This window comes from Hydra vulgaris, chromosome 14 (genome assembly GCF_038396675.1).
Source record: "Hydra vulgaris chromosome 14, alternate assembly HydraT2T_AEP".
Lineage (NCBI taxonomy): Eukaryota > Metazoa > Cnidaria > Hydrozoa > Anthoathecata > Hydridae > Hydra > Hydra vulgaris.
In genome coordinates this window covers 915,001-930,186 of record NC_088933.1, presented here as the reverse complement: position 1 = coordinate 930,186, position 15,186 = coordinate 915,001, and the positions used below count along the sequence as shown (strand labels likewise).

Below are 15,186 nucleotides of genomic sequence, written 5' to 3'. Positions count from 1 at the left end.
TTCCACTTGACGTGGAATGCCCCTATACTCTTCTTTGAAGTTTTCCTGCTTTTGCTTCATTCTTGCTTTCATGATACTCATCTGCGATAAAATCGCACTTTTTACGCGAATCTGTTTCACATTGAAAATTACTTATAAATCTATGTAACCGTCAGTTTATACTGACAAGCTTTTTCCAACGTGAGGATTTACTTATCTTAAGCAGTTGATTTATTTTAGTAAATAATAAAAAATTTATTAATAAAACATTCTTCTTTAATTAGCTGAAGCTTCTTGTGTGAATTTAACAGAACTTTGTGGCCATTTTTCTTCTAAAGAACTTAGAAAACTCGGTCTATGCAATCACCTAGCATTTTTTGCTAACTCATTTGCTGATGTTCCTCTTGTTAGTAAATCAACTATATTATTTTTTGTTGGTACTTACCTCCATTGTTTTAGTTAGCATGTACCTCCATTGTTTTAACTCAGTCTTTAATTAAATGTATCCAATGCTGTTGGCAACAAATATTTTTAACTTTCAACGGCACCATATGCTTTGCACAATGCATCGGTAAAAATATTTATTGATTGATTTGTTAAGATTGAAGTTGTTTTTCAACATCTGGGAATCTTAATCATCGGGTGATCTTTTAAATTTTGAAACAATTGATCAACATTATTAATAACTTTATCTGGAATTTTATTATCCTAATCAATTCCGTCAATTCATGGTTCTTGCATTATCATTTTGATGCAAATGATGTAGGATAATAAAAAATCTTGTAAATCAAACGACGTTACCATCTTTATAAGCAAAAATCATTTTATTTTTAATTTATTTTCTTTGATGGCGACAGAATGAAAAGTAAATAAATCAGGTATTCCAGACAAAACTAATATCGTATCTATAATATTTAAGAAAATTTAAAATTGGGCAACCTTGTGTTTTATTTTTTCACATTTAATGTTGTAATAGAGTTATGACTATACTAATGTGTAATGTGTCTATGACTATATTAATGTATATATATTTTTCTGTTATATATATTTTTTCTGTATATATATATATTTTCTAATGATTAGCTGTAAACGGAAAGTTGTTTTATTTGTATATTGTTTAATGATAACAGATAGATTATTGCCTAAAGTAGTTGCGTAAAATTTTTACGCAGTTATGATGGTAAAAACAAATGGTAAAAAAAAACTAAGATAAAAAAACGCATTTTTTTGTCTAAAAAAATGTCAAGTTAGGTAGTATAAAAATGCAAATTTCTTGACAACCAGAAGTGCTACAGAAGTGCTACAAAATTGGATAAACCCATTTTAAAACAAGATTAACATTTTGAATGCAATAAATTGAATGCAATAAAATTAAAATTAACACTTTAGCTTAATTACATTACGAGATCATAAAATGGACTGAAGTGCCTACTTAAAGTAGCTTGGGTTTTGCGTATGGTAATGTAAGAATAGTATCTTTTTACCAGATGGTATTCTAGCAGATGATATCAAAGAATCATTTATGTAAACATAAATAAACATTCAATTGAATGTTTCATGTTATTGCATGTTTTATTTTATTCTAATATACTGATAGAAATGTAAACGAAGCTTTTACTTGATATATATGCCGTATTGAATTTTTTATGTAGAATGATAATTATATTTTATGTGACCAATTCTGCATATGTCTGTAGTTTGTAATACGTGACCAAAACTGCATGTGTCTATACTTTGTGATACGCGAACAATTCTGTTTATGTCTATTTTTACAAAGATCTCTATTTTTATTTTATTTTACCATCTATAGTCACGTCATAATTTCCATCTTTGTTGTTATTAAAATGAAAAAAATTCACCGACAGATTAAAACTGTTTAAAACTAATAATAATTAATTAGAAATAAAATAAGAAAATTAGATCGTTTTACAATGCATACTATATTTGACCAATACATATTAACTTTTAGTTTGCAAATAACTCTTTGTAAAAAAAAAATTTCAGGATTTGCAACACTGAATTGCTTTATTAATGCTTTGAATGTGAGTACTATCTCGGACATGTAGACGCCTGGTACGTTCACCAAAAGCTTTAACTAAAAGCTTTAACTACCTTAATTTCACTATCGCAAAATACTGGACACACAACCCTGACCCTGGCTAGGACTGGACACACTAAATCTGTTACTGTAAGTATGAAATCATGAAAAACAACAGTTGTTTTTGATTAAATTTTGGAAAAATGCGGAAAGTTGTATTCTTTTTGCTATTAAAGATTCTTTTTACGTTACACACTTACGTTAGCACGTTACTCATTTACGTTTGCTAAAAAAACTTAGCTGTTTTTTTCCCGTACTTAAAGAGAGGCTCACTTGAAGGTGAATAAGGAGTTAAAGTTCAATGATTTTTAAGTTCAAATTTTTTAATTCTTATTTTCATTTATTTATTTATGAATCTTTTTTTCAAAATACACATTTAATAAATGTGTCTTAAACTAAGTTAAGTGGAAAACTCTTTTGATAAGTAACAGAAAGTAGTTGTCTCACATTTTATGATGAAATTTTAAAGTATTCTATTTTAAGATGAGATCTGGGCCGACAACACGGGTTTCGACGTAGGAGGGGGGGGGCGCAATCATCAATTTGTAGAAAAAGCCCTTCATATCTAGATTTTTCTTTAGCGCAAAATATATATAAGTTGCTTACTTTTTTTTTTACAGGTGAAAATTCTCTAGAAGTCACAACTTGCACACCAGTAAATTAAATGAAAAATTTTTTTATTTGACATCTGTTTCTCAATATAATAGAACAATTTGCGATAGTGCTTGAGCCGGCAAAAAAAAAAAATAAAATAAAATAAAAAGATATATTTTCTACTTTACGAAAAGTTCTATAAATCGTCTTTATAGATTTATATTTTTTGTTAGTTAGAAGAAAAAATTTTAATTACTAGAATGTGCAGATAAGTGAGTTTTTTGACAGCGAAGACTGTGTATTTTTGCGAGACCTTTTATATGTTTGTATATGACTTGCATATTTTTAAAATACATCAGATTTTGTGCTTGGTTAATTAGCTTAGACAGAACATCAGCCGTTAAAAGGATTTCATTGTATAGCTGAAGTTTATTTTATAAGTATTCAACAATTCTTTGGCTGTTAAAATAAGATTAATTTAGTTTTTGAATAATAGTGTACAACGGTACCGAAGTTAAGTTATTGTTATAGATACCCCCGATTCTAGGTATTATTTGAGACAAATTATAGTAAGTTAGGCCTTAGAATCATCAATTTAATTTCAAAATGAGGTTGAATTTTCAATACTGATGAATGGCAAACTACTTACAAAGTCTTCTTAATAAAATTTATTTTACATCTTCTCGGAATGGCATTCACCTCTCATAAAAACCATTTATTCAGTACTTTGTATAGTTAAAATCTGCTATTTTCCGCAAATTTATTTCCGCAAACATTGGTGTTTTAGATTTCCCCCAAAAAAGTTTACAATTTTTTAAGTTTTCTTTCAACTGCTTTCTTGCTACTCAGCTTTTTTGTTGTTAAAAAACAATTTTAGTACTTATCTCTTCATAAGAACGTGATCGTTGGTATAATAATAATAATAATAATAATAATAAAAAAAAACAGTGTAAACAAAATATTTTTACAATAATAAACGATAAATTTTAACTTTAATTAAATTCTAATGAAATAATATTTTTATTAATATTAAAATATTATCAAAAATAAATAATTTTTATTAATATTATTAGAAATTGGCATCAGAACTGGAGGTCCGTGGTTCAAAGCCGGATCTGGCCACATACGCAGTGCTCTGTCATAAGATCATAAAGATTTCTACCTTCTTCGAACTCAGTCCTTAAAAGAAAAAAGAAGCGAGAGTGTTGCAGCTTTCTTGCTCATCATGATTAAGAAAATAAAAGAAAGTTATACATATTTGAAAACTTGCTTTTAGTTCCTCAAAATACCATCGTTTTTATTAGATTATTTAACTGGCGCAGACTTAATAATTAGTTGAAATAAATTTTTTCAAAAGTATAAATACAAATGATAAAAAATATAGCAAAAATTAAATCAAAAACACCAAAGAAAATCAAATTTAACAAATTAAAATTTTTAAAGTTAATAATAATATGTAACGATGAAAATAACAACTAGAAATGTAATATGTAAAAATTTCGGAAACTTGTAAAACAAAAAAAAAGAAAACATTCCATTTTTATTGCTTGACGTCATAGTTATTAAAAGATATATAAGCTTTATTAAAAAGGATTGCCCGCCTTTTGCAGAGAGATTATCAAAATGATAAATTGTAACTATAGTTTACTTGAAAAATAAATATAAGATTAAAAAAAGTTATGACGATATATTTAAATTGCGAATAATGTACCTTTTTGCGATCGCTTAAAAATACAGTTCGTGATTGGGTTTCCAGTAACATATGCAACTTCTAGGCATTTTTATTATTTACATACAAACAAATAATTTACCTTGAAAGTTCAACGTAAGATATTTGTTACGTCAACGTTAATATCCAATTTCATGAAAAATCTCTTGCTGTTTCAAAGTGTTAAAAAAAAAAAAAAAATTATTAGGGAGCTTAAGGGGTGAGAGTTAGCATTTGAATCCGCCATCCTTGACTCTCAAAAAGCTATGTTTTTCTGAGAGCAAGTTTAGGAAAACAGTAAATTGTTCATGCTCGAAGCATTCGGCGCTGAAATAAAGCCCGGTCAAATGTGATGCTTTGACGTTTTGCTATTTGATATCTTTTAGGCATCGAACTTTCACAACTTTTATTTTATTTGAAGTTGCATCTGTTTAAAAAAATTTGAAATAATCATTTCATCCTTCTAAACATACGACAACGGCTAGACCCGATAATTATATTGACTGATGAATATAATTCTATTAATTAACATAACCAATTATGTCACGAATATTTCGTATGGAATTTTACCACTCCAGAATTATATTTGACATATTGACGTTTTTAAATCATTTATTCTAATAAAATATTGATACAAGCGATGTTTTAAATGTAAAGCTAAATTTTATTATAAAAGTTTCAAGGTTTTATTTGTAAATGAATTAAATTACAAATCTATTAAACCAAAGCTTAGAAAATGTTTATGCTATTCACATGTATGACGACTTTATTTTTGCTGGCGGAGGCTAAAAATGTGGGACCTTTTGGTAAGATCTTTTAAATCGTACCAGTTGCTCAATAATTAAAGTAAACACAATAATAATAGAATTCGGTTTTTTTTATAATTGTAATAAGATTTATTGCCATTAGTCAAACTTATTTACATTTACGAAAATTCTGCAGTAAACTATCGAGGGTTATGTACGGAAAAAAATAAAATCAATAAAAGTACTTTAAAAATTAGTAAAGTTAATTACTAATAAAAAATTAATGGTGTAGCATTTATTTGATTGAGAAAAAATGTGTGTAAGTTTTTTTTTTATTAAATATTAATTATTAAATATTATGAAGTTTATTACATAAATAAATAGGGTTAATTACTAATTAACCTTTATTACTAATTAACCTTTAATTACTAATTAACCTTTAATTAGTAATTAACCTTATTTATTTATGTAATAAACTTCATAATATTTAATAATTAATATTTAATAAAAAAAAAAACTTACACACATTTAAAAAAACTTACACATTTAAAAACACAAAAAAAACTTACTCACATTTAAAAAATTTGTATACATAACTTTTATTTTAATATATATAATAACTTTTTTGTTCATCAATTGCTAGGGTAAAAACAACTTTTTGATTTTAGTAGCATTTACACAAAATAATGCATTTAAATTACAATCTATACATTTAAATGCTCATTAGTGTTTGATTTAATTGATGTGTTTCGAACTTAAATATTTAGCTATTAAATTTTTTTTTAATATTGTTTCTAAATTTGCAGTAAATTAAAAATGAATTTAAAAATTATATATTTTATTAGTGTTAAATTACTATGAAATGTTAAATATGCATAGAATTTTATGCATTAAAATTTAATGAATTTAGATAAAAATAATTTTTAATACATTGAGCTTGAAATGATACAAAATGCATATAATTTATTGCACATTTAATTTAAATGTGCACAGAATTATATGCATGCAAATTATTTCAAGCTCAATGCATCATAAATTCTTCTTACCTAAATGCAAACTTGAGTAGTTTTCTTCATAAAGCTTCCATAATTTTGTTCAGTTTTGTTTATAAATTTTTTTTAAACCTTATGCTTGCACTCATATTTTAATAAGCTTACATGTTTACATATTTTACTCTTAATAAGAAGCTTACATGCATCAGATCTCAAATGTCAGGTTTTTAATCAGACTAAATGCAGATTGCTAATACTGAAGATACATGCAATGTTTAAATTTATTTTTATTTGCAGAGAAACTTTAAATAATGACTTAAAGCCTTTCTGGTTTTATATTAAAGTTAATGCATATCTTTAAAATTGTATTAATAATGCTTCAAAGTTAGTTGTAAACCCAAAAAATTTAGTAAATTCTAATTGTCTGCTAATAATTTATGCAATGTATCTGTAAAGCACTATTTTTTTGGGAATTGTAGCAAATTGATAGCACAGGTATTTTGTGGCTACAATATAAAAGTTGTACCATTAAGAATTAAAATATAGCGAAGCTTATTCTTTAATGTAACTTAAACATTAATGATTTGAACTTACTTAATTAAAGTTTTGTTCTTCATTAGTTTTATTTTAAAACATGTATCATAGATTAATCTAATTAAACAATTGTACTGCTAGAAAACTTACATATTTTTGCTTAGAAAGTAAACTTTAGCTTCAATAAAGAAATTATGAATACAGCTCTAAAATGTGTTCAAATATAGTCAATATAGTCATTTTTTTTTAATCAGTTTAAATTAAATAGATTCTAATTCTTAACAATATTTATCTAGTGAGACTTTTTTTTAAACATACAATTATTAATAGACTTATTAATAGACTTATTAATAGACTTTATTTTTGCATCATGACTAAAAGTTAATTTTATTTTACCAAGATTTTTTGCATTACAATCATGATTAAAGCTTCTTAAATGTTTTTGTTTAGAAAACTTTACCAAACCTGTTACTGATGTTTCAATTTTAAATGTGACGTGGCATAGCATAAAAGTAAAATTTTTTCTGCATCCTGAGCTGAAGACAAGTAATACTACATACATTGTTACTGTTCGAAACAGTTCTTCATTCTATTACCAACATAATATTACACTTATAAATTATGCTTGGTTATCATATAAAGCAATTAGGTTGGCAGAAAATGCATTGTTTTACATTAACATTCAAATTAAAGATGGCCCTTCTCTGGAAAAAGATATTGAATGCAGAACAAAAGGTAATATTTTTATTTACTTTTATTAATCAATAATTAAAGTATTTTTTTTGTGCCTTAAATATATTTAAAAAATTATTAAAACAAATTTTCATTATAAATGGATTACATTTAATTAGTAACCATATAATTATTTCATAACCTTCATATTTGTACTTACAATGTTAATAGTCCATAAATAAAGACAGTTTTTTTTTTTTTTTCAAATTCACCTCCCCAAGGTCGAGAAAGCCACTACTGATGAGGAGGCTACTTAATTGTGGTTATAAACCTCTCTCAACTCTATAACTCCCAAACACGAACCTTGATGATAGAGAACGCTGCGCGGAGAAATAAGTTGAGTGCAATACCACCAGGGATGTGGTGGGGATTTGAACTCGGAACCTCTTGCTTATGAAGTTGTTATATATGTCAACAATGGCAGTTATCATATATGTCATTGAAGGCAGTTGCTATATGTTATTATTATTTTATACTCTAGTTGTGGTTTTATTTAATGAATGAAATGCTTTGTAAATTAATTTAGTAGTTAGTGATTTTTTATATTTCTTTAAATATGAAGTTTTATATTGCATGATTTGTAATCAATCAAAAATTTAACTTTTGGTGGTTTATCAATTTTTTTTTCTTGAATATTGTTATTATTTTTTTAAAGTAAAATATCCTGCTCCAACTTCTTTATCAATTCAAAATATATCAGCAGATTCAGCTGTTGTTGAAGTTGCTTTACCAACAAATGATCTGGACTTCACAATTGTTACTGAATTTAAAGTAAAATGTATCGATTTTACTTCTTTTGTAGCATTTGAAAATTTTTATAATATAAGTGATTATTTGAAAGGTGATAAAAAAATTATTATCACAAATCTGAATGAGTTTACAAACTATACTATGCTGGTTGCTACTGGTAATGGAAAAGTATTTGGCATGCATAAGATTATCTTATTCAAAACAAAAGGTTTTTTTTTAATTATTAGTATACATTTTTAAAATTTAAATTTTATCTAAAGTATATAAAATGTATATAAAAAAGTGTACCCTCCAAATTCTTTGTCAGCCCTAGAAATATCATATGCTGTTATTGTTACAGAGTTAACCAAAATATTTCTTTTCATATTAAAAACAAATTGTTTTGCATTTTTTGTTAAAACTTTTTTTAAATTTTAAATCTATTCTTTTTTTCAGTTTTTTTGTTTGTTTATGTTTTCTTTTAATATTTATATCTCTATTAATGATTTCTTTTAATCTTTATTTGATTGTCTGTCATGTTAGCCTGTCTGTTAGTATGTCTGTAATAAGTCTCTTTTACAAATAGTGAAATAATAATAAATGAAATAAACAATTTTCTGTTTTAAATTAAAATTTAAAATTTTAGTAAAAAAAAATTGTATTAAAGATAATTAATCTTTAAGTAGTAGTAGTAGTAGTATTTTGGATAGCAGCATCTATGAAGCTGGCATGCAACTCCACTTTAAGATTATAGCAGCCTTTGTAACCTCGAGTGGGTTACAAATTGCTGAGAAATGCCAATAAGTTGCTTTAAAATTTGTCTTTTTGAGTAATGTTATATTTAAGTTGCTGCATCTCTCTTCAAATGAAAAGTTTTTAAGTTCACTAATACTTTTGTTGTTCTTCTTTCAACAATTTCTAATGTGTTTTAATTTTTTTTCAAATAAAGATTCCAAGTAGCATTCATGTTTAAATGTATTTTTTTAGACACTGTCCACGGCATTTTGCATCTTTTAACTTTTAAAGCATTACAATAATTTGCAGCAAAATGCTAAACTTATCTACTGAGGAAAAAAAACCTTACCAAAAAAAGGAAATAAAATCATAACAAAATATCAAATTTTAATTAAATAAACTAGAAAATTTAATAATTAAAAACAGACAAATAAAAAATTATTTAAACAACTTTTCTATTCTTTTTTTTAGCTGCAAAGTTTGATGGAAGTTGAGGGAAAAAACATATTTTAAAACAATTTTATAACAATTAAAAGTTTTAACATGGACTTTTTTCACCATTTTTATTAGTCCATATAGGACAATTCCATGTGACTCATCCAGGCCAACCCTAAAACTCATATTTTGTTGATTTTAACACCACTTAAAGATTTTAATAAGTTATGAATATTTCCAAAATTTTATCATCTAATTCCAAACAGTTTCAAAGATATGACTCTTCAAACTTTGCCTTGAACCAACAAAAATCTGCCATTTTGAAAAATGGTTTTGATCATTGTTTCTGCTCTGTTTGCAATGAAAAGCTGAAAATATGTACACCTACATATTTTGAGGCAGGGAATCCAATAAAACAACTTGATATATTTAAAAATAAACATAACACCTGTAATTTTGACCTTTATTGCAATTTTACTGGGGGGGGGGGGGTTAGTTACAAAAATGCTGATATAGCTTGATTTTTTTCTTTTTTTTTCTCAGATGTCATCCTCAATAGTTTATTTAGAGTTATTACAAAGAATTAGAGAGTGGTCTTTTTTTTTTTTTTTTTTTTTTTTTTATTTGTTATTCACCTCCTCAAGGCCGAGAAGGCCACTACAGATGAGGAGGCTACTTAATAGTGGTTATAACCCTCTCTCAACTCTATAACTCCGAAACACGAACCTCGACGAACAAGGCCAATGCACGGAGAAACAAGTTGAGCGCGGTACTACCAGGGACGTGGTGGGGATCGAACTTGGAACCTCTCGCTTATGAAGCGAGCGCTTTACCACTACACCACTACCGCATAGATTTACCGCATTTTCTTAAATAAACAAAAAAAACATGGTTAAATTTACTTAAATTTGTAACTTAAAAACCAGGAATTATGAAAAATGAAAGGAAAAAAAAGGTGGTATTTTTAAGTGCATAATACACATCAGTTGATGTTAATAATTTTCAAAAAATTTTCCTTCCCACCCTGAGCTTATTAAGACCCCCTCCCCCATTTGTTAATTTTTTCTTATTACAAACAAAGAATTTGTATCCCAAATTTGAAAAAAAAGTTTCAGTTATTATTTTCTATTTTTTGAAATCTTTTTAGGTCTTAAAAATTAGAAAATATAAACTTACTTTTAGGAAGAAAGAAAAAATTCCCACTCACCTGTTTGTTAAGACCTCTACCATCCCCCCACCCCCACCCTCTCCTACTTTTCTCATCTCCACCCATTTTTTTTCACTTGGATGAACATTCCCATATATCTTTTTATTTTTATCCCACATTATGTTAAGAAATAACTTGAGAGTAACTTTACAGTAATGAAACTAAAGCAGCTTTGACCATATCAAATTGTTCCTTTACTTGTTGCTGACTTGCTTTATTCTGTTTTCTTGGTAACTTTATAAATTCGGATCCTAAATTTCAAAAATTATTAAAGTTTTAATGTGGGTGAGTTGAATTAAAAAATGCAGATGCTCTTTTTTTTTTAAGGTAAATTCTTTTTTTTTAATTGTCTTGAATAATTTAGTAAGAATTACATGAATTGGATTGTGGTCTTTCCTTAAACAGAAATAAAAAACATTGCCAAATGTATATCATTAGTAGATAAATTTAATGAAGAAATTCAGAATCATAATCTGACTTTTTTATTTAATGTTTCTAAGAATTTTATTTAATTTTTATTACTAAACTAAACAAGTTTTATTTTTCTAAATTAATTGTTATGAATAATAAACAGCTTTTTTATTGACCATTGGCCAACATTTGGACAAGACAATTATTGGCAAAAAACCCCAATATTTAATCAAGTTGTTACCATCAATTTCTGCATTTCATTATTTTATCACTTCCTACATTAAATGTGCCACAATGTGTTTTATATGATGGAGCATTTACTAATTTATTTAATTTGGAATTTAACAGTTAATAAAATAAATTCATTGTCAGAATGTAATAATTATTAGAATATCATAACAGGTATAAACAATCTACCTTTGTTTTTTTACCTAAAATTATTTTAAAGAAAATAGTTCTCACAGCAATAGACAAGGGACTTCCAGTTAGGCAATGCACTGCTATAGTGATAAGTTTTATTGGTAATTCAGAAGGTAATGTTTCTAATAGTGATTTTCAATTGTTTTTAGAGTTGTGGAGGAAGTTGTAAATAAAGGAAGAGAAATGATTATAAAACATACTGCTCAAATAATCAAACAAAATTTAGCCTTATAAACTTGTTAAACTCTTTCAATCAATAGACAAATCAAGTTTTTGTTCACATGTAATTAATGAGGCGAGATAGGAAGGGGGAGGGAGAGGAATGGGGTAATAATAAACCGGAAGGTAGTAATTTTTCTTTTTATTTCTATAAGTGAGTTTATATTTTCTTATTTTTATGACCTGAATGGTCTTATAAATCAGAAAATAAATATTAAAAATTATTTTTTGTTTTTAGTTTTGTGATTTTTTTTGTTCACAACAAGTAAAATAAGGGATCCGGACTCCCAAAAGGACTCTGGCTTTATATGTTTATTTTTTCCCTGTCTCTGGTGTACAAAAGCTCTAAATATTTTGGTTGACTTATGATCTGCAAAAAGAATAAAATTCATAAGATTTAATAACTTGAAAGTTATTGTTTCAAAAACTAAAAGCTTTTTTCCATTAGTAGTTCATAAACATTTTTATATTTTTAGAGCTCCTGAATACTTAAAACTTGGAAGAAATTTTTTTATAACTTTCAAATCGGAGTCTTTTTTGGGACTCTGCATCCCTGAATAAAATTCAATAAACAGGGAAGGGGAAAAACTTTCTTAATATGCTCAGGGTAGATGGGAAAATTTTTCAAAAATTATTAAACATCAACTGCTGTGTATAATGCACACATTATACACAGCAGTTGATGTTTAAATATGTAAGTGTACATATTTAAACATCAACTGCCTCAAAATTTGTAAGTGTACATATTTTCGGCTTTCCACTGCGCACAAAACAGAAACAATGATCAAAACCATTTTTCAAAATTGCAGATTTTTGTTGGTTCAAGGCAAAGTTTAAAGAGTCGTATATTTGAAACTGTTTGGAATTAGATGATAAAATTTTGGAAACATTCATATCTTATTAAAATCTTTAAGTGGTATAAAAATCAGCAAAATATGAGACTTAAGGTTGCATTATAAAAAAATTGGATGGAATTGCCCTATATTAAGAAACTAATTTGCTATGTATGCTAAAACAATGAGAAATTTTGTTCTTTTTTTTCCCTATGTTTATTCATTTTCATGTCTTTTCACTTTTAAAAAATGTTTTTGCTGTACATTTTTTCTCAATACTTATATAGTAGGAAAATAAGAAAATAAATTGCTATTTATTTGTAAAATATAATATTTGATTAATAAAGTTTGTAATTACAGAAGAAATTAAATAAAAGAATAGCATGGTTTCTTTTATAAATGTATTTACAACATTTGCCTGTCTGAAATTGTTTCCTTTATATTGCCCAATGTTATTTATGAATTATCAGAGATAATAAACATAATGATTGCTCTGTTTGAAAAAATGTATTTAAAGACGTAAAAAGCAGTTTTATATAGGTTCCTAAAAATTGTGTTAAAAAAGTTCAATAAATTAACAATACACTAACCCACAAGCTTTTGGAGCATCGTCAATAACAATAGTTCATCAGGAAATAAACTATCAGGTTTAAATGCACAATTTGGAGTATCCAACAAAAATGCTTCAAATCCTTCAACTGTTTCAATGGGAATAGTGAAAACAACTAAATATTTTATATATAAATATTAGTATTAATGATTTCTTTAATTTATTCACATAAAAAACTTTTTAAAAAATAATTTTTTTTCAAAAAATAAATAGCAATTAGATTTTGCCCTTTCCTGTGCATTGATAAAAACGGTAATGTTTAGCAAAAACATTTAAAAAACAAAATTTAAAATTATTCATGTTTCTAGCGCAATAATAAAGTATTTCTTTAATATACTGACTGACAAAAGTCGCAAAAAAATTGTATTAAAAAATGTTTTCATTTTGCTGTTATCTGCATTTTTCCTCAACTTGTACCAAATTTGGTAGTGGAAAATAACAAACGCCCTAAAAAAAAGAAAACAAAAAAAGTAAAATCTTAAGGTATATTATTTTTTTGACAAAAATTTTTTTTTTTAATTTTCAATTTTTTTAGTTTATTTTATTTAGATTTTCTTTTTTGCATATTATTTGTTTCCTTTCTTTGAGTTTTTCTATTTTATTTTATTGAAATGATTTTGTAGGTTTTTTTGATTGATTAAGATGATCATAAGTTCCATTAGTAATTTTTTCTATTGTGCTCACCACAATTTTATCACTTTTCAGAGTCAATTAAAACTCTTGAAATCAATTGACTCTTTCAACATGTGTGAGTTTTTTAGTGAGTTTTAACTGCTGAGTCCCATGCAGTTTTACTCTTCAGAAAAACTGTATTAGTGTAATTTAAATCAAATGTTGCACTGGTTCAATTAGATTTTGACACAGAATGAACCAGTTTCGAATAGATAACCACAGCGTTGTTTTTTTTTTTTTTAATTTTGCTTGAGCGATTTTTGCTCGAAAGTTCATTGATTTATTGTCATTGTTGTTTATGATTTCAGACCAGTCAAGGGTTGTTGTTTTTTGTTCTACAAGCTTGTGTACTTTGCTGTTTGAATTATCATGTTTATACTGAGTTGAGGGTTTTCTACCTTGAGAGCAGTAACTTTTTCTATTAATGCTTTGATATGTTTGGTTAAAGCATATAATATATCTCATTTTGAAGTGTTGGTGCCAAGTTTTGACCTTTACTAAGAATTGGACATTTGTCAACTATATCCAAGATATTTCCCATATTAAAAATGATGCTTCTTTTTTCTTCTAATTTCGTTCAAATTTTGAGATTTTTTTTAAACTTGTTTATTTTTCTTGGATTTTTTTTATATGTGCGCATGTTTCTTAAGAGAGAAGTTATCAGTTCGGAGTTTGTGATCCTCACACTTCCCCCCTTGTACTATGCCAAACTTGTTTCTCTGCACAGCTGCCTTGCCAAGATGAGAGTTTCAAACCTTCTCAACTGTTGTGGTCTTCTTGGCCTTGAGGATGTCAATAACATTTAAAAAAAATTAGTTCTTAGTATAAATAATAATCCACTAACTAAAGTTTCTTTTTAGTATGAATAATAAACCTAAGTACATAAAACTTAGTGCAAATATTTAAAGAAGTTGCTTTATTGAGAAAAAAGCTAAACAAGCTACCTCTAGGGATTCAGTGAGATGTATTCTTCAAATCTCTCCTTGTACATAAAGCAAAATTTTACCACTGCATCTATTTTTTTTTTGATATAATAATCCAACCAAATTATTAATTTTTTTTCTTTAGTTTTTCCCTATATTGTTATATTTATTTTTTGTATTTTTTCTTTTGTATAACCTTTCTTTGTATAGCATTTACTGAAAGCCATTCATTTAAAAATTTACTTATCTTATATGTTAAAAGTTACTTATCTTAAATATTAAAAGCCTTCTCTGCTGCAATTCCAGCACAACATTTCTGATGGATGTTTTTGAAATAAGTGTTCCAATTAAGGTAATTTTGTAATGTATTACCGAGGAGTTTGAGTAATGGTTTCCAATTTACTGCCATCAACAAATATTTACAAACCATTGGAACCTTCTAAAGAGAAATCAATCAGTTGGGTTTTTGTGTTGTTGACATGCACTTTAGCACTTAATGACTAACTTAGCAAATTATTGCCTTCTTGCATATTAAGAGGTGATATAGGAAATCATCGATTGCATCCAACATGATGTAATAGTGAAGTGCCATAAGATTATTATAGAGTT

General features: G+C 26.6%; 1 protein-coding gene across 2 annotated transcripts in view; it reads left to right on the top strand.

Moving 5' to 3' along the window:
• The first annotated feature begins 4,641 nt into the window (after window positions 1-4,641).
• The window catches only part of LOC100213547 (adhesion G protein-coupled receptor L4), a 64,899-nt gene continuing 54,354 nt past the window's right edge, over window positions 4,642-15,186 (top strand). The window contains exons 1-3 of one of the 2 annotated variants that reach the window (XM_065817748.1): window positions 4,642-5,185; window positions 7,102-7,386; window positions 8,039-8,341. In XM_065817748.1, the coding sequence (XP_065673820.1) occupies window positions 5,116-5,185; window positions 7,102-7,386; window positions 8,039-8,341 (658 nt within the window). In that variant the 5' untranslated portion in view covers window positions 4,642-5,115. The remainder of the gene's footprint in view (window positions 5,186-7,101; window positions 7,387-8,038; window positions 8,342-15,186) is intronic. The other variant, XM_065817749.1, reaches the window with a different exon arrangement.